General features: G+C 37.3%; 1 protein-coding gene across 3 annotated transcripts in view; it reads left to right on the top strand.

The window, feature by feature from the left end:
* Positions 1–20,825, top strand: part of adamts10 (ADAM metallopeptidase with thrombospondin type 1 motif, 10) — a 171,265-nt gene that overhangs the window by 113,729 nt on the left and 36,711 nt on the right. For all 3 annotated transcript variants that reach the window (XM_072594028.1, XM_072594029.1, XM_072594030.1), the window contains 4 exons: positions 2,122–2,229; positions 3,685–3,830; positions 6,775–6,838; positions 19,525–19,627. In XM_072594028.1, the coding sequence (XP_072450129.1) occupies positions 2,122–2,229; positions 3,685–3,830; positions 6,775–6,838; positions 19,525–19,627 (421 nt within the window). The remainder of the gene's footprint in view (positions 1–2,121; positions 2,230–3,684; positions 3,831–6,774; positions 6,839–19,524; positions 19,628–20,825) is intronic.

The raw sequence follows: 20,825 nt of genomic DNA, 5'->3' as shown, positions 1-20,825 counted from the left end.
TACAGCGTTACAGGTACTGGAGGCCTGTGACCAGCAAGCATCAGTATGGAATGAGCAGCCGAAGGAGGTGGTGGAGGTGGGTACAATTACAAGATTTAAAAGGCATCTGGATGGGTACATGAATGGGAAGGGTTTAGAGGGATGTAAGTGAAATGCTGGTAAATGGGACTAGATAAGTTTAGGATATCAGCTCGGCATGGACGAGATGGACCAAACGGTCTTATTCTGTGCTGTTTAGCTCTATGACACCTTGGCCTGGGAAGGCTGGATGAGGGTGTGGTTTAGCATAAAAGAGAGAACCTAATAAAATACTAAAAGGCTTTGATATAGTAGATGCAGAAAAACTGGAATAAATTTTGTGAAGGCTCCTGGAGCGGGAGATGAGTTTGGCGAAAGGTCATATAACTGTGCAGGAGGCAAAAGGTCAGTTTCCGATTGTGTGATGATAAATGACATGTAGGTTTGCTGCAGATTAAAGGTGGATTGTATTCTCAAGGACAATGACAGGAACCTATTTTTAATACAATAGTATGTTGTGCACAGTCATCAAACAAAGTCTTAAGATTAAGTTATACACTGGCAGCAACTGAGGAATACTTGCTCATAGTTTTATGGTTGGCGAAAGATGGTGTGTAGTGGGCAAGGTGGTCTTGACAGAATGAACGTGAGTAAAAGTTGTTTTTCTTGTGCGGAAAATATAGTGAGCCATAGATTACGGGTGGCACGGTGGCAAGTGGTTAGCACTGTTGCCTCACAGCGCCAGAGATCCGGGTTCAATTCCCGCCTCAGGCGACTAACTGTGTGGAGTTTGCACGTTCTCCCCGTGTCTGCGTGGGTTTCCTCTGGGTGCTCCGGTTTCCTCCCACAGTCCAAAGATGTGCAGGTCAGGTGAATTGGCCATGCTAAATTGCCCGTAGTGTTAGGTAAGGGGTAAATGTAGGGGTATGGGTGGGTTGCGCTTCGGCGGGGCGGTGTGGACTTGTTGGGCCGAAGGGCCTGTTTCCACACTGTAAGTAATCTAATTACGAGGTTGACGTTTCTCATTAATGGTGGCCATGCAGAGCAGGTGTGACAGTAACTCCGGGATCGAAGTATGGTAGGTGAGGGGTGAATGTCACCATTTCCAGCACAAAATCGTTCTTTCACATAGGCAGAAAGATACTTTTGATTTGGAAGGAATAGATATCTGCCCAGGCTGTTTAAATGTGGCAACTGAACCTGCACTTCCATAAGATAATAAATGCGTCAGCAACTTAGTCCCTGCCCCCATTCCACAATTGGCTGGGACACTTGACTGAGCCTAACTCATTAGCTGGCCATCAAGTGATTGTAAGTGGCCAACTGTCCTGCCTTTGTGTGGAAGTCTTTCTCACTTAGTCCCACCATCAAGGACTCATTGCTGTAACAATTCCAGCCCACTTCTCCAACTGTGAATAACTAGATGCCAACAACATAAGATATTCATCAAGCAATCAAATAGGGAATTGAAGAGAAACCTATTTGCTCAGAGTGATGAGAATGTAGATCTATGTATCATGTAGAAGTGGTGCAGAAGTATTTCAAAAGAAGCTGAACAGGCTTTTAAGGAAGATGAGAAAAGAGGATTACACTGATAGATTTAAACATGAAGAGAGGGAATTCCAGTGGAACATGGTGTGGAATCACTAACAATGTGTCAAAGGTTTCCACGCAAAACTCAAACCAGAGACAACAGAAATGATAGTACCAACAGGTCTTTGAAATATCTTTTAAAAACAGTCCACAATATCAAAAACATTTTACAACCATCAGCAAGTATCAGAATCAAGTTGAAGGCAATAAACCATCATTGCATAGATTTATGCTAAACTTCCTAAAGGCAGGAGACATCCCTGTTGAAGCTTGCCAGTCTATAATTTTAATACCCAAACTATTAAGTAAAAGGCTTCCCTCAACTTGTAGAATATTGCTCATGACTTTTAAAGAATTTATGAAAACCTTTTGCTTGCATTGTCCAGCAATTAATTTTTGTAAAATAATGTGTGCCATCAAAATCTAAAACTTAAAGCATACAATTAACTTTATTAAACATAGTCTTTTGTTTTTAGTGCTTGATACTTTCTATGAATGTTTTATTTGTAGGAGGTATGCAGTGAGTTGTGGTGTCTTAGTAAAAGCAATCGTTGTATTACAAACAGCATTCCTGCTGCTGAGGGGACAGTATGCCAATCAAATACCATTGAAAAGGGGGTAACTATAAATTTGTCTTTTTTTCTCTCTGTGATAATGTTAAATTGTCATTTTAAAGTCTACTATAATTGAGATGTTGAACTGTTTTTACTATAATTCAGTTACAAATCCTAATTCATAATCATATTTTTGTGACAAGTTAAGTCAACAAAGCTCACAATTTAAATAAAAATATGTTCGGAGAGAAAATATGCGCATGAAATAAATCTTAAATGGAATGTGAGTGTACTTGGGGAATGATTAAAACCAAGTTTAGTGAAAAGATAAAACAGCCCATGATTTTCATATTGTGCAGAAAGATTATAGAGATATAGAGAGAAGCCACCTGTGCTCCATTGGAAATAGGCCTAGGATCTGAAGTGAGTCTCAATTTTATTGATTCTGAGATATAGAGAGAAGCCACCTGTGCTCCATTGGAAAGCACAGTGTATGAATAAAATGTGCTTCGCTTCAAGCCTAGTAGTTTGGCCAATCAAATTGTACCTGGAATACAATGCCTGGTCTTTGCCTTTAAAATAAGAAAAAGTTAAGGAGATAGCCTAGATCCTAACATGTTTTGAAGGTGTTTGGTCTGGTCCATATCAATATTCTTAGCTTTGGCCTAAGCAATGGCTTGTACAAATTCATGATTATTTTCATAATGCCACACTAATCAATCTAAATTATATGATCTCCTTTACACTTTAACCTGCACCCAGGAATGTGTAATTGAACACTGAGTTGTCGTGATTTATCCACACCCTTCAGTCCCTTCTACTGAGTATTCAATTCTATCCCTATATTTTTTCCTGAATCTTTCACTTATCGATATCAAATGTCATCACCCATCTTTTTCATTAACATTAATCTTGCTGTAGCAATAATCAATTATAAAGTCCATCCAACTAATATAAAATATGATTCACAATTAGCATTTGATGACAGAATGAACAGACAAATTAAATCACTGCAGTATATCAACTACACTTTTTCTCTCAAGGAAATACTAACCTACAAAGTGTGACATATTAAAAATTACAATATATCAAATTGCATTATATGAGTAACCACACTGAAAATGTTCCTCATTGGCAATGACGTGGAATGTGACATTGACTATAAAAGGCACAATATTCCTGCAAGTTCAATATAAAATATGTAAGGTATGTTGTGTCATAATGTGGAAACGTTTTTTTTAGATTAGATTAGATTACTTACAGTGTGGAAACTGGCCCTTTGGCCCAACAAGTCCACACCGACCCACTGAAGCGCAACCCACCCAGACCCATTCCCCTACATTTACCTCTTCACCTAACACTACGGGCAATTTAACCTGCATGATGCCTGCAATTTCCCTGTATGATGCTTTGACTCACTTTCAGCTCATCGATTATAAATTATTTCAATCGAATTAATATGAAAAATGTGTTTGTCTAATTTTGCTATGCAAAGTTTAAATTAAAATTTCTGTTACAGTGGTGCTATAAAAGAGACTGTGTCCCATTCGGCACTAGACCAGAGGGAGTGGATGGGGCCTGGGGACCCTGGTCATCATGGGGAGAGTGCAGCAGGACCTGTGGAGGTGGAGTATCATATTCTGGCAGGCAATGTGACAGCCCAAGGTAGGTAAATAAGATATAGCATTGTTATAAGTATATACCTGAAAGGTCTATAACAATGCATATTAAAATGATCAGCTTAATTATTGTCTCTACAGGTGTATTTTAAATTTTCTTATTTTAATTATCCTCCAAATACCAAGAATAAATTCTGAAACTGTATATTTGTAGTCTTTCTGATTTATGCATAAGTTATCTCTTTTACCGCATCCTGTAGGAATGGAGCTCAATCAGATAAATTTAATTTTATATAATTGTATTTTTGATAGTACAAAACAGGAATATTATTGAAGAAAGAAATATGATGATACTTTTGTCTTGTGCTTAGCAGGAAAAATTAAAGAATGACAAATTTCAAAGTAACACAAGATTTTATAGTACAGGAGAAAAAGATGATGATTTGTTGACAAGATGTTTGAATGGTTAAGGTATTGCCACAGAGAAAGCCACATTTGGTGTTAGATGTATTTCTAGGATTACCTAGCAAAAAGTGCTGCCCAATTTTAATTGTGCTGATAGCTTCACTTATGACCAATTTAAAATAATGAGCCAAACTAATAATTAGCTTAGTTACACTTGCTAGAAGTAGAATACATTCATATGCAGATACTGTTCTCTGTAAACAAGCTTTGCCCTTTTTTGAATTACCCAAGAGTTTAGAATTCTTAAAGATTTCCCTTTCTTTCTTTATAACACCATCTCAGGCAATCAAAGATAACTCCCCAACCAACCAATTTCCTTTTCTCTTGTACAAAAAGATGTTGTGATCTTTTGAAATGTGCCAGTCTTGTATTTGACCTGATGAATGCAACATGTCCCTCTTTACAGCATATTCAGATTTACTTGTATAAGTTTAGAAACCACATGAAAGTAAAAATGATCTTTCCTATTCTGCTATTAACGTCATCATTGCAATTGTTCCTCTCCAACATTAGATATGGGGATTGTAGTGTAACATTCTCACTACACTTCTTTAAAGCATGTAGGAACTACTGATTATTAAAAAGATTAAAATAAAGAAGGCTGTTCAATTCTTCAAATTTTATCCCTTCAGGATATCAACCTTCCCATTTGTTGATGACAGTATCTATAGGGTGAATCTTACATTTTTTCTAACTAAGTGTGAGTTGCATTAAGTTTATTGGTGGATTTTCACCATGATTTATTATTTCCTAACCATGCAAAAAATAGTAATTATATGAATAGTCAAACTCACACACAAATACAGGAATGAAGTCTAAAAAAGGGAGAGTTTCTAGTATTCTTCGAAGGGTCGGTGTAAATGCAATGAGTCGAATGGTCTGCTTCCACACTGTAGGTTTTCTTTGATTCCTTTGAGTCTTTTACAGTGAGCGTGATTATAATTTTACAGCATGCATTCATAATAATTGATTGTAGTGCTTTGGCAATTGAACATTTGATGAAACTGGCAGAATTTAGTTCACAACTATGGGGCAGAAACAGAGTCATGGCCAACGTAGGAAAGGAGGATTAATTACCTCAGAATTGCTGCTGTATTATTTCAGTAGTTGGTTTGTGTGCTTGCAGTTTCACAAATTTAATGTGCCTCCTGATTTGATAACTTATTGACTTTTTTTTGTTATGCTGATTGTTCAATTGAGTTACATCACTGACATCTATGGCTTCATTAATCCTTTGATTCTTGATTTCTCCGTTATTTTAATAACTTGATCTCACTGCTTTCCATTACTTTGTTGATTTATTAGACTATGAATTTACTAATTCAATATGATCTCCTTTTCCATTTCATTTCCCATGGCTGTTGCTGGATTATTTAATAATTGGTGTTTCGTTCGCTATGAATTTAGAGGTTTAGTGTTGTCAACTGCTCATTGTATTTATACAATAAACACATTGGTACATAGTTAACTGTGTTACAATGTTGATCAGCATTCCTTTTCTATAAGTGAATTATTTGCTGTTGCTATTGCATAGCATTGGTAAGCAGTTGCTCTGATTTCAAATCACAAATTTATTTGTTTTTTAATCACATGCTACTGCCGTTAGAACTTCATTAAGAAATTAAGACCATATTGTTATTTCATTCTGTGTAAGTCTTGACTTTCCATGGGCAATGCCACCATGGATCAGTCAATACAAATAGTGAAATTCTAAATGAAAACCGAAAGAACTGCAGATACTGTATATCAGAAACAAAATCAGAAATTGCTGGAAAAACTGAGTAAATCTGGCTGCATCTGTGGAGAGGAATCAAGAATTAACATTTCGGTCGGGTAAACCTTCCTCGGACATCTTCACCAGACACTTCAGTGGAATCCTTATTAATTTGACCTTGTTACATCTTTAAACAACAAATGATAAGATCCTCGCTTAATTCTAATCCATCTGAATACTCAGCAAAGAGGAATTTGTGTTAGCAGTGTACAGAGTATAAATGTGTGCCAGTGATGATTAACTACCAACCTGTGTAGATAGTTTGAATGATGGGCACAATGTTCCAACATACAAGTCACAAAGCTACAAAAATATGCATTTTAAAAAAAAGATTGTATCAGTGCAAAGTTAATGCTTTGTTCCCATGACTTTAAAGTGTAATGTCCAAATGTTCTGTGCAGTATTTGAGTTTGGGAGTCTGGTAACTGATCTGTGCTTGATTGATTAAGTCTGGGGTAGACTCAAGTAAAGGAAACAGAGCTGGAACATTGTATCAACACTCTAAAGCATTGTATAAAATGCAGTAAACAATATTCCTGCATTTTTAGAAGCTAATATCATCACTGCATTGCTTTGGGACAAATCAAACAAATAAACTACATCAAAAGCCAATTAATATAGCAGAAGCAAAATAATGTCCATGTCCTCTGATAAGACTTGGTCATGTTGCTTCACAAAATATATCAGCCACATTGAATAAAATAGCCTGAACTTGCCATCCTCATGTATTGATATTTATCTCCTACTCCAGACCCACTATCGGAGGACGATACTGTCTAGGAGAGAGAAAGCGCTTTCGATCATGTAACATTGATGTAAGTAAATTGCCTTGATAATTACTTGTTGTTTTATGTTTTAGTAGTTTTTAATATGTCATACCATATTAAAATTATACAGTTCTGTTCTGTAAATGTGTACCATAAATGCATCTCCAAGTTCTGAAATGTGTACTGAAACTGAGTAGATAAAGTCTTTTAGCAGATGATTTTGGTCCTCAGCTGACAGTCTTTTCCTCTATACATTCCTTGATCTACTCCTTCATTACCCATTACTAACTGGGCTTCCCTTCACTGTTCCATGTTCACTCCACCATTGCATCTTTCCTTCAGACCTTTATTTGATCTGATCACATTTTCACTTCTCAGTCTTCAGTTTAGATACTTAACCTGCTTCACCTGAATCTAAACATTCCCTGTTTACTCAAAAGTCTCTTTTGACAAATCTAGGTCCTGTTCTCTTCTGTCCTCTTCTTCATACGTGGACATGTCATTCTTAAACTTCATCATTACATCCATCTTGATCCTTATTCTCACCTCTCATTACTTATCAACCTTAGTAGTCTGGAAACCTTTGTGTATGACATTCAATCTCATTCAAATGACTGCATCAAAGATGATATAACAAAATATATTTTTAGATCAATCTTGTGATTCTTGTACCTAGGAACTATAGGAACATTTAAGCTCATCCTTTGAGCAATAGGTTGCGCTCCTGTAATTTTGCTAACCCTGAATCCTATTTATTTGGTCGAAGTTTAACCAATTACATCTTATTGCAGTTCATTGACTAAACTTCCAAAAGGTGTATTCACAATGTGCTACTGCTTATCATTTAGGCTGAATGATATAGCTTGGTAGTTGATACTAGGGCCTGGGCACCTATTATCTCTGAATATCATGTCATGAGAGCCAATCGGATCATGAACAGAATATACATTACAGTTCTGCAGTAATATGCCGCTTAACATACAAATCATATGGCATAATATGAATCCTGCGCTGTTGTGAGAGATTGTGCCATTTTCAAAAAAGATGAGGTGAGTAGAAGAGATGCTAAAATTAAATGATAGTATAAGAACATCTAACGAGAGGCTTTTAATCACTCTTCAGGTCTTGCCCATCCTGCATTTCTCTCTCTTGCTGTCTGATGTCTGTTATATACTTTTTTTTTCAAATAGATAGAAAAGGGACATGTATTAGCATGAGAAAGTTAAGAGGTGTGTGGCCCAATTGCACAAGCTTCTATCCTGTGGGAATTTCTGAACATTTGGAGCATGCTTACTATTGGAACCGCCATATTCATAGACCAATTGACATAGCAATAATATGGGATTAACAACAAAAGAATGGACATATTAGAGTGGTGTAATGGGATTCATGCAAATGATAATCATGTAACTGATCCTATGTTGTTAACATCAGTTACATCAGTAAGGTAAAAGATGTCAGTTTAGAATGAGCATGTGAAGAATGAGGTCTTGGGCATTACCCCAGATAGCTATACCTGATAACCTATTGTATACAGTGATAAATAACAATGTGTTACAGTATATAATGCATTGATGAATGTTCTTAGATAAAGAGTAAGCAGCCTCCAGGACAGTGTATATGTAGATTTTCACAGCCTAAGATGGCCCTGACTGTTTTGTCAATGTATAATTAGCAGTAGTGACTTTAAGCACATAATAAAAGAGACAATATTTGATAAAAATAGGTGGAAGGTCAAAATGTTGATTATTCTTTATAAAGTGTGGGGTTATTAATAATTTATTCCCATATTTGGGGAAATAACCCCTTTTACTGTTTCTATCTTTGAATGGAGGCATGACTGATTACCTACCATTTTGCTGGATTATTGAATGATGGTAAGCGCCAGGTCTAGAAGATACTCAGAAGAAAAATGACAAACTATCTATTCTGGAGGACAGCCCAGCAGTGCAGACCAAAATGATTATTCTTTGTCTGCATCTTCTGCCTTTTCTCCATGTTGTTCTGTTGAAGATATTGTTGTTCATTCTTCTTAGGATGGTATCCCTTGATTGATACCCCTTTAAGAAGCTCCTCGTTGTTTTAACATTGTACTTTAAAGCACTGTAAAGAGGGTTTTTATGTCTCGCTAATGGTAGTGAACTGTTCAAGTGTTAATTGTACTTACACTGTTAGCAGGCAAGCAGTTATCTAAAAAGGATTGTTTTCTTCTCGTTGATCCAAAATTAAAAGTTAATAATTCCATAAATTGACGTCTTGCAAAGTTACAGTGTAGAAATGAGTAAAGTATCTTGACTCCTACTGAAACAATTCTTTGGTACTGTATATGTATTTTGAAAATTTGCTCTAGATACTATGGGATTAAAGCCTGTTAATACCTCCAGTTGTGCTTTAATAACATTGCTTTCCATAACATCATGACACACACAATTTTGTCCACAGTATGCTTGTGGTCTTCAGAGTTGCATGTTGAAATGGCACTACTCTAAATTATTTGTGTTATAGCCATTTTTCACAAGAGCAGTAGTTCTTTAAGAGCTACCAGACAAAATAACCCACCCTTGGTGTTGTTACCCAGAGTGCTGGAGAAAAATTTCATTGGATTGCCCTCAGATTAGATGCAGTGAATGAAGCTGAATTAGTAAATACAGGCAGCACCCAAAGATCAATTATTTTAGTGCCACTGTGTTGAGGCCACATTTACAGAGCTAATAATTTCTTTGTTCTTTTTTAGATGACATTAGACTTCTTCTCAGGAAGTGTCTTTTGATGACACTAACCAATTATTGTATCCAAAGTCTAGCAGGCAATGCATGTTTAACTATTGACCACCTCTTGGTGGGCTAGGCACAAGGGGAGTTGCAATGGAGCAGCCTTTTCATTGAGCATTGTGCAAGAAGCACAGTCAGGCTACTGCTGAGTTTTCTGTAGCCATGCTTTTCTGTCAACTACATCCTCTGCTGAACTGGCAAATGAACATACTTGCGCTCAATTACTGATCACCATGTGCTGACCCCTCCTCTATGTTTGACTCCAGTGTAAATTCACTGCCAGTTTACCAGTTGCTTATGAGAAGTATCAAACTAAGTAATAGGGCATCTTTGCAGTGTTGTTATCTCCCGTCTTCTTTCCACTGTTACCAGTGGGTAGGTGCCAGTTTTTTGTATCTAAAAGCAGAAACTCAGAAGTGGAAGATTCTTCAGAGTGTAGGGAAGTGGAAAGAGGACTAGGAAGTACGAGGCCCAAAGTCACACCATCAGCAGCTTGCTCATAATTCTGGAAAATGCTGTAAATTCTCAGTAATGTGAAATGTTGTGGTACGGAAGATGCAAGGCTGTTTCAACATTGGCAGATGTGTGGTGATAAAATGAAATTCCTGAATGATATGTATATCTGAATGCCACAATGTGCTGCTGGGTAATGGGGTGAGGTACAATGAGCAGCATGAGATGTTCGTGATTTGATGTGTGGAAGATGTTACTGACCTTTCCCACCAACATGAAGGACATTAGACTTCTTGCGTAAGTAGTCAAAATCCTTAAGGCCAGATTCTGGGATTTGATTATCCTGGCCAGCTGCATCCATTCCTTTAAAGGGATCTCTTTACGGGCTTTCTGGACCTCTGCAAGGCCTTTTCTGCCCCACCCACATTCATCCAGCATTACAACAAGTAGTCTAGACTCCTCCATGGGCCCTGGTGTACAGTTTGTAAGGACGCTATTGTCTTTCCATTCAAAAAGAGGCCAACCTGTACTATAGGCTGTGTCACTATGCTGTTGGCACCTCCTGTTGTGCGCAGAGCTCAGGAAGTGGTGGTAAAAAGAATTGACACTGTTGTTCCAATGAAGTGGAGAGTCTGAGCAGACATGCTCAAAAATCAGTGCAAATGAATTTCATGTCCAACAGTTTTATCTGCCAGAATCATCCTTGTATGATCAAGCTCTGCTTTTAATCTTTAATCCTGAAACCTTCCAAAATCTTCATGGGCTCAACATGACCATAAATACTTAAAAATATTGTTCAGAAAATTCTATTTATGTAATGTGATCATTAGTGAAACCACCAAGGAGATTGACTTAGTTAGATAGATCTTTCCTTAAGTTATTTTCCATTGCAGAATTGTGTAAGCTGTTCATTTTTAATTTTAAATTAGACAATAAACTGGTTTCCAAATAATAGTTTGATTTCTTTAGCTTTTCTCTCATTGCTCACTGGTATCAGCACCTACCAAGAGCTTTTCGTACACATTAATCTTACCTGATTGTAATGCATCTACCTCTGAATATTATTGCTGAAGTCATTGTGAAGATAGATGTCAATTTTCATTTGGAACTGCAGGTAACCTCTGTGGGTATTATTATTCCTTTGATTTGTTATGATCCCAGCTGATGGTAATACTGGTAACTCAATCCCGCATCAAACCTGGCCTGATAGAATACACATTTCATATTTGCATTTGGTTAACAGACTGGTTTGTCATGAAAATATATTCACATAATGCTGCAGATGTTCTTTAACAATAGAATATATATTCATTACACAAAATATGAAAAGAAACAACGTTTTATATATACTGCAATGGGGACTATCTTAACACAAATTTTAGAACATATTTCCCAAACCAGCCATTACAGAGACTCAAGGCAAAAGTGAGTACTGCAGATTCTGGAGATTATAGTTGAGAGTATGGTGCTGGAAAAGCACAGCAGGTCAGGTAGCATCTGAGGAGCAGGAGAATCAATGTTTCAGGCAAAAGCCCTTCATCAGCATTTTCAGACACTCAATCCCAGTGAAATATCATTGCGATCTCAGCTTTTTAATTCTTAACTAATGCTTTACAGTTTCTTTGGAGTGTTGAGATCATTTTTTTAACAACTCACTTCCAAGTCTATTAGTGTGAATTTTTTTTTCTGAATGCCTAAAATCTAGCAACCTGAGAATTGATATCTAAACTCTTCTGACTTGCTTGGAAGTTGGAAGTTCCACAGATGAGCACTCACTTCTGCTGAGGTGACTGGTTTGCCCCAAACTGCACCTGATTCTCCTGACAAGAGAAACTGCTTTTCTTTCTGTCCTGAAGGCAAAACTAAACTAATTGCCTTATGTGTTAACTCTGCTTGCCGTAAAATCAACAGTATGAGCATTTTTTCAATCAATACACCAAGCACTGAACTCTAGTCACATGCCTTCTTGGAACTGATGGATTTATAAGGTCACTGTTTCAAATTAAATTTCAATACTCTCCAATCTTTACAAAAAAGCTTTACAGAACTAACCCATATCCATCTGCCTCTATTTTAAAACCCAAATCCAAAATTATAATACACACGATTTCCTTTACAACACAGTTTGCATTTCAAACATTGCATAATTTAAGGATTACCCTCATAGTTTCTCTTGAACGTATATGGCATGTCCAAAATAAGCCCACTTTTCCTACTCTGTACATGTACCAGAGTAGTAATACTGTAACAGTAAGCTAGAAAGGAGCATGTAGCAGGTGTGGAATATGGAGTGAGAGAATGAACCACAAAAAAGTTAATATGCAAGTACGTAAGTTGTGAAGAAGGCAATTGGAATGTTGTTTACTGTGATGACTGTGAAACATAAACGTTGGGATGTATTGCTACAGTTGTTCAGGGCTTTGTTGAGACTACATTTATATGCTGCTTTAGTGCCCTTGTTTGAGAAAAGAATATAAATGCATTAGAAGCAGTTCAGAAAAAGTTCACTTGACTGACATCTGGGATGGAACAATTATCCAGAGTCAAAACAGTTGCCCAGACTGGGCATGGATTCTTTGGAGCGTTTGAGAACGATAGATTATTTTATTGCAAGATGTAAGATCCTGAGGGAATTGACAAAGTGGACTCTGAAAGGATTTCCCTTGTGAGGATGTTGCAACTAGGAGATGCTAATTTAAAAATGGCAGGTCATGAGTCTTTGGAGATTTGGCCAAGACATGGGTTATTGAATAGGTTTAATGCAGAAGCGGATAGATTCTTGACTTAAAAAGAAGTCAAAGGCAAATGGGAGTAAGCAGGAATGTGGATCTGAGTCCACAATCAGATCAGTCATGACCTTATTGAATGGCAGTGTAAGCTCAGGAGGCTAAATGGCCTACTCTTGTTAGTATTTTTTAAGTTCTTATGAACCAGAAAGAGAAAACTTTTGGAACTGGATGCAACTTATGAAGGAGAGAAAAAAAATTTGAAGAGGAACACAATTTACAAAAAGTGCATTTGAAACAAAGTGAGACTGAAAAACAGAGCAAATGAGAAAAAGTATGTGAAAAGATTATAGAGGACAGGGAAAGAGAGATTCAGAGGAGAGAGACACTGATAGAAGAGGTGAATGTAACAAAAAGGCTAAGCAGTGAAGCAAAACTGAAATTTCACTAACCACACTACAATTTCCCTAGTTTTTGCACTTGATTATTTTTTCTTCATTCATGGGTGAGGGCATACTAGCTAGGGCAGCATTTATTGCCCATCCCTAATTTGAGTCAACTTCATTGCTGTGGGTCTAGAGTTACATGTATGCATGACGAGGTAAGGGTGTCAGTTTCCTTCCCTAAAGGACATCAGGGAACCAGATGGGTTTTTATGAGAATCGACAATGAATTCGTGGTCATTATTAGACTCTTAATTCCAGACTTTTTTTGTTGAATTCAAATTCCACAATCTGCTATGGTGGGATTTGAAACCAGATCCCCAGAACATTCTGGACCTCTGGATTAATAGTCGAGCAATAAAACCTATAGGTCATCACCTCCACTATGATTTATGCTTTATTGTTCATGGTTAAGATGATGATTATATGTCTTAAATTCTCTCTCTATCTCCTAACCTCCAAAATAGCACAGAACTTACAGGAAAAATGTCAGTAGTTCTATCCACAGACACTAAATTCTGTATTACCCTCTTTCGCACAGAACTGATCCCTTGTGAAGACTAAGCTCTGTAGTAATTAGCCAATCAGAAAGGTTTTCAAGAAGCAATTGGAGTAATTTGTTTGGGTTCTGTGATGTTGCAGTATGTGGGTAGCCTTTGATAATTTTTGACTGGAACTTTTTGAAATTGTTGGTTTTCATTTGTTTGCTGTCTTGATTCTGTATCAGGTGACAAACCTCCTTGTTGCATGCATAAGAAATCTAGGTGCAAGTGTAACCCTGACTTTGTGATGTCTAAGATGTGGTCTGGAAGTGTGATAGCTGAAGTGAGGCACTTTTGGGGAAAAATATGAATTTCACCTTTCTAATATTGTTTGTAGCTCTCACATCATGTTAAGTCAGATGAAATGTATTATAAGGACAAGAGTTTTACACCGTGCATTGCGACATAAATTGTTCTCTTAAGTTAGAGCTGTACATGTTTAAGGGACAAAAGTCACACTTTTGGTGATATAAACAGAAGCTCAGGTCCTGTTGAGCTTAGTTGCTGTTCAAATAGAGAATATAAAGTACTCATCGGTTTTGGCTCTGGATCATAAGCACCCAGCATTAAGTAACTGGCTTTTTTTGTTTTTTTTTTAAAGATTCTTTTACATCTGCAGCAAAGTGTGCTGTCTGCAGTGTGATGTCTGCGCACTGAGGTGTCATTTTTAATATAATACTAGAACATCCTATGGTGCTGCTCTTGGTAAGTCAGGAACATTATATCATGTAAAGTGTAGGTGTGTGTCAATTTTAAGTTACAAGTTTAAGAGGTCTTTTTGTGCTCTTTCACTCTGGGTGTATTTTCTGGACTCCACATAATTGATCATTTCAATAGGTGAGCCTTTGTGTGTTTTAATTCCAGAAAACAGCATTATTTGCTTAACTTTTTTATCACCTCAGCCAGTTCTTAAAGTTCAACAGTCTTCACTTGAGAGGATCAAGACTGTTTTTATTCATGGTGTGACAATACGTCATTAATTCCTATTAGGCCCATCACCAATGTTAGATGCTCATGTTGTACTCATAAAAACTCATTCCAATAGAGTTGCACTGGCCTGAATGTAATATAACTATATGAAGCATTGTGGTCAGAATAAATTGCAAATGCAGCTCAATTTTACATAAGGCTGTAGCTTCTGCAATATCCAGGTGTCATTAAACCACAGTTTTATCAGAAACTGGAAATAATTTCACATGGCAGTGAGACAAAGGTAGAAATCTGAATTAAGTAGAAAGAAATTAGGAATAGAAGTTATGGGGAAATACCTTAGAATCATCAGAAGTTAAGATTCTGTTCTGAAACTGCTTCTGTTCTTGATATTCACTAATAATTTGAGAATTAAGTTAACATCTCTAACATTTGAAATAGGCACAGAAAGTAGAAAAGAATAGTTGGTGGTGCTGGATTTTATTGTCCCTTTGGGGAAGGGGGATGGTGAATTGACAGATGGGGGCAAGTCCGCAAAATGCTATAAATGCCAGATTTGTACTTACCATCCATCCACACTCACAATGTACAGTCTTATACACAAAGTGGAAGGCAATATGAGTCTGCCTACCCACAGTCCAATTGAAACTGTTAAACAGCCAATTATTAGCCACTTAAGGGCCTCATTCTGCTACTGTAGGGATGGCACAACTGGTAGGAGAGGCCCAATGCCAAGCACCAACCTAGCAGTTGTCACTGTTTGGACTGGTAGCAGGCAAAGGATGGGGATGAGGGGTACCTCTTTAATCTGCCCCTTGCACCCTTCATGAGAGATACAAAATGATTATTTTCAGTGAATGAAGCATCTGGAATGAGGAGATATAGTTACAGTGTTTTGCATAAAATATTTAGTGCAAAAAGCAGGAGAAATCTTTTCACATGGTGACTGTGTCGCTGTGAAATGAATTACCTGAATTAATGATTGAAGCAGATAGTATCAAACTTCAAGAACAAGTGAATGGTTGAAGGAGAGAGAAGTAAAGGTATATGAAATAGGTAACAGATGGAACTGGGACAATCTGATCTTATGTAGGTTGAACAGCCTGTGTTGGTAATATATTTTGGGTGTTATTCTATGCAACAATTCCATAATCTTCGGGGAATCAATATTTCTTGGAATGTCTACAGTTTATGAGAATCATTCTATTATTCCCTGATCCAACATGTAATGTCCTATCCTAATTATATCTCCCATAACACTGTGTCATAGTGTATGCATGCTAATGCAAATAATCCAACAGTGCTGAGTTTCACCTTAGGAATAAGTTTCTTTGCATTACCAGGTTTCCTCAAGAGCAGTCAGCTTTCAGTTTCTATGTGGGAAATATCTGAGCTGTTAGTGAACCTGTATAATGAAGAAATATTTTGCTCTCAGGAAGAAGACAATAATTTTCCTTCGCTTACCTTTCCATTCATTTACCTCTTATTGCCATTTCCTTGCATGCCCTGTCAATGTACAGTTAAAATTCTTTGGAGTACATTCAGGTCATAGAAGATTAAGTTTAGGCTCATTGCAGCAACTTCCTGGCTGAGACAACCTCCCATATACTGGAGCTCAATGTATTTGATATAACAGCTAACAGAAACTTCAAGAACCCAGACAGCTGCATCAATAATTAATGGTGTCAGAAAGCAAGGTGTTTTTATAACAAACCTTCAATAATATCAGATCCAGAATTCAAAAGCTGACTAATATTAGTCCAACAATCAACGTCTTTCCTGATCCTTTGTTGCTGTCTCCACTTGCTTCTTTTCACTCATACTGTCTGCTCTAACCAATGCTCTCCAGTTTAATAACCCAGAAGGAAACATTTGTACCCGTGCTCATTACTGGTAGAGTGAGAGTTGCTACATATTGTGAAGTGGGACACTCAGCATCTTCTGGAATTGTGTCTAGTTCTTCCTTGAGGACACAATACCATGAAGTATTACAATAGTATCAGTAACATACCTCTTCAAACGTAAGTGACTTGTAATAAAATGACATGATGTAATTCGGTGCTGCATGCTAAGTTTGTGAATGACATTGTAAATGATAAAGTGCCTAAGATCATTTTGAAATTGTGCCGAATCATCTCTGTTTTCAATCTCTTTCTTTTATTAGATTCTTTTTACTTAGTAATAGATAGTTAAAATTTCTGAGGTATAGTATGAGAGCAATTGGCAACAACCACATGGTGTGAATATATAAGCTAGGACAAGTAGTTCCCTTTCTTGAAGGACAATAAAGAAGCTTATGAGCTTTTACTGTCCCACACGTTAACAGATATCATTCAGGTCACTATTCCAACCTGATTTGGTATAATTTTAACTGATTACTTTTGGAATAAAAGTCCAGGACTATAACCAGCAAGCTGCAATGCCAATTATTGAATAACTGAGACCATGTTATTGAAGCCAGAAAGAAACTAAAATAGATAAGGAAATAGAGAAGTAGAGATGAGGAAAAGGGGACAGATTAGCAAATAAATTATTTCCTCCTTTTTGACTTTGAGTAAAATTCCAGGAGATCAACTATACTGTGCAAAACTGTGGAGGTTGAACCATTGAATATATTCAAGATGGGGATTGTAACTTTCTAGTGTTAAAGACATGAAGGGATATTGGGATAATGTGGAAAAGTGGAAATGAAGTAGAATATCAGCCATATATCAGGTCTACTCTTGATCATTAGCAAAGTGGCAGAAAAGTTCATTGATAGAGTCTCCAAGTCATACGTCGAAAGATACTCAATTCATGTTCCACCTGATGTCAGTACAACCATAGTCCTAACATGGACAAACAAACCGAACTCAAGGTGGCAATGTAGAGTAAAGGCCCTTGACGTCAAGGCAGGATTTGGCTGAGGTTGGCTCCTAGGAGGTTTATCAAAACTGGTTTCAATGGGAATCAGAGGGAAAACTCTTCACTGGTTAGAGTCATATCTGGTACAATGGAAGATAGTTGTGATTGTTGAAGATCAGTCACCTCAATTCAAGGACATCTCTGCAGGAGTTCCTCAGGGTAGTGTCCTAGGTCTGACCATCTTCAGCTGCTTCATCAATGACATTCCCGCATTCCTAAGATCAGACGTGGGGAAGCACAATTGTCAGAACCATTAATGATTCCTCAGATACTGATGCAATCCATGGCCATATACCATGGATCGAGACCTAGATAACATCCAGACTTGGGCTGATAAGTGGCAAGTTACATTGTGCCACTAAAGTGCCAAGCCAAGGTCAAAGAAGATCATCCCTAACCAGTATGAATCTAACCATTTCTCCTTGATATTCAATGGCACTACCATCAGTGAATGAACTTCTATCAACATCCTGGCAGTTACTGTTAACCAGAAACTAAACTCCACCAGCCTTTAAAATATTTTGGCTCCAAGAGTAGATCAGAGGCTAGTAATTCTGTGGCAAGTAACTCGTTTCCTATCTCCCCAAAGCCTGCTACCATCTTCAAAGGCATAAGTCAAGAGTGTGATGGTATACTCTCCACTCACCTGGATCAGCATAGCAAAAGTATGCAAAAAGCTTGACACCATCAAGATATCCTACTTTATTGGCACCTTATCCAGCAACATCAATACTCATTTCCTTCACAGTGGCAATAGTGTGTATCATCTACAAAATGCACTGCAAAAACTAAAGAGACTGCTTTGACAATACCTTCCAAATCCATGGCCTCTACCACCCAGAAGGACAGGGACAGCAGTTACATAGGAACACCACCTCCAGGCATTGGACTACCGTTCCTTCACTGTCACTGTTGAAATCTAGAGTGCTCTTCCTAATAGCGCTGTGGATGGTCCTAGAACTCCAAGAACCTCAGGAGATAAAGAAGGCAATTCACTACCAACTCTTCCAACTCACAACCAGGCCTAGCCAGCCACGGGCACATCCCATGAATGAATCACTTTTTTAAAAATTATAAGAAAGCAAAGTCCATAGATCATTTGTTACAACAAGATATTAAAAAGCTTTGTTCTGCCCTAGTTCATTAATACAAGCAAGCTACTACTCATTCATGTAATCAAGTTATCAATGAGTTATCTTTAAAAGGATATTTTAACTAAAAACATTATGTTTCTCTAGTAACAAAAGTTAAATAAATTATGACTTTTCATCAGTATGGAACGTGTAATGATGCATCTCCAGCCGAATTTACATCTCTCCACAATTTTTCCATTGATTTGAATTGAAATAAAAATGAGAAGAAACATAACACATGCTGTTGATTCAGTAACACATGTATTAGGCTATTGCACAAAGTCAGTGGCCTCTACAATAAACCTCAGTTTAACCTGACCTGAAAACTCAGGATGACGAGTAGATGTTAACTGTATGGCTGTTGTTTCAGTTTTCAGCTTATTTTACTGCCTGTGGCATCATTTTAAGATTTCAGAATTTAGCTGTGGAAGATTCTTTGACAGTTCCCTTCTTAAGATATATCTATTTCCAAAGTAAAATGCTCCCTTTAATTTGAGGAAACTTTACATCAACAAAATATATACAATATATATTATTAATGTTCCAAAACCTTGGACAGTAGACTGTCTTGTGTGAAAATTTCCCAACTACTGAGTCTGTCACAGCGCATCAAACTTTGGCAAGTGTTGTACACTCAATGTCGTATATTAGTTAATCTGCAACTGATTTCCAATAGTAAATACTCAGCAAAGATGTTCCATCTTATTTTCCATAAAGTGAGAGTAATTGAAATTTAAGATGACAAAGGAACTGTGTTCTAATTTAACTTGATTTTTTCTTTGTTTTTTGAATGTTGCATTTTGACAATGTTTCTTTTCCCTGCTTTATGTAGGACTGTCCACCAGGGTCTCAGGACTTCCGAGAAAAGCAGTGTGCAGAGTTTAATAAAATCGCATTCCGTGGGAAATATTATGACTGGAAACCATACCACGGGGGTAAGATGAACCTCATAGTGTAAAAACATCATATTCATTACCTGCTTAATGCAGTGATATACTTAATATTGTCTGAAAGGGGCTTGTGAAGGAAAGTTCAAGTTATTCATTGACTATGTTAGTGTGGTGGTGTTGTTTAATCTAGATTCTAGATTTAATGAAACTTGCTTATGCAGGATCCAAGCACATGCTCATGCAGGTTAGGCTCTTAAAAAGTTGAAATAGGATCATCAGTGTTGACAGACATTGGAGGCTTGTTGTTTTTGTAGTTGCCATCTTTCACTTCTGCAGCTGTCTTCCTCAATTCTTCTTCCTCCCCCTCTTTCTCCTCCAAACACATATAGAGGAGAGAGGACATTGTTGTAATGGGCCAGTCCCAAAATCAAGGTCTCAGCCACTGGAACAGAATTTTTAAAATGTACGCGTCTAGTCAAAGTTTTTTGTCTTGTATTAATCAGGTTATTCATAAGAAATACCATTGTAAAGGGAAACAACCCTTTTATATACGGTCAATCTTTTTGTTCAGACAGTTTATGGAACAGAGGAATTAAACCCTTCTGAAGTAGACGGGACACTTTTCAGGGGTCTTAGGCCAGTTCATGAGTTTGCATGATACAAATGGGAAAATGAACCCATGATAGCCTATATCCTGCAGGTTGCTTTTTGTGTACCAATTTCAGCATCAAGCTTATATGGTGGACAAATGACTTTGCCCCAGAGTACAAGTTGGCTGATAAGGCCAGTCTTACAACAGGTGAAACTATAAGAATTCTAGCATGTATATTAACCAGTGAATGTAGATTTGCAATAGACAGTAGTAAGAACCCTGGCCAATACTCTTTAAGGGCATTTAGGAAGGGGAGCTCATTTGATTGCTTAATTTCAAAGTTGTATTTGAGCACCAGGTAGTTATTCATTGTAGGGAAATGTGTACATGCATAAGTAAATTCAAATATAGCAACATATCATCTACACTGGAGGTAGCAAGAGGTAGGATGTTAGTGTCATTCCATCAAAAATTTGTTTTGCATGGCATGCAACAAACATGTTAGTGTGAGCTGGGCCTAGTAGGGATCCCATGCCACACTATCTATTTGGGCACACTTGCTGCTGTTCAAACTGACTTCAGCTGCTGAGTTGCTAAGTACTAATTAACACAGCGGTGGCAAGTTGAGATCGTTGTGATATCATTCTGCAG

This window comes from Chiloscyllium punctatum, chromosome 24 (assembly GCF_047496795.1).
Source record: "Chiloscyllium punctatum isolate Juve2018m chromosome 24, sChiPun1.3, whole genome shotgun sequence".
Classification (NCBI taxonomy): Eukaryota; Metazoa; Chordata; class Chondrichthyes; order Orectolobiformes; family Hemiscylliidae; genus Chiloscyllium; species Chiloscyllium punctatum.
Note: the sequence above shows the minus strand (reverse complement) of the source record. Positions and strands in the feature narration are given on the sequence as shown.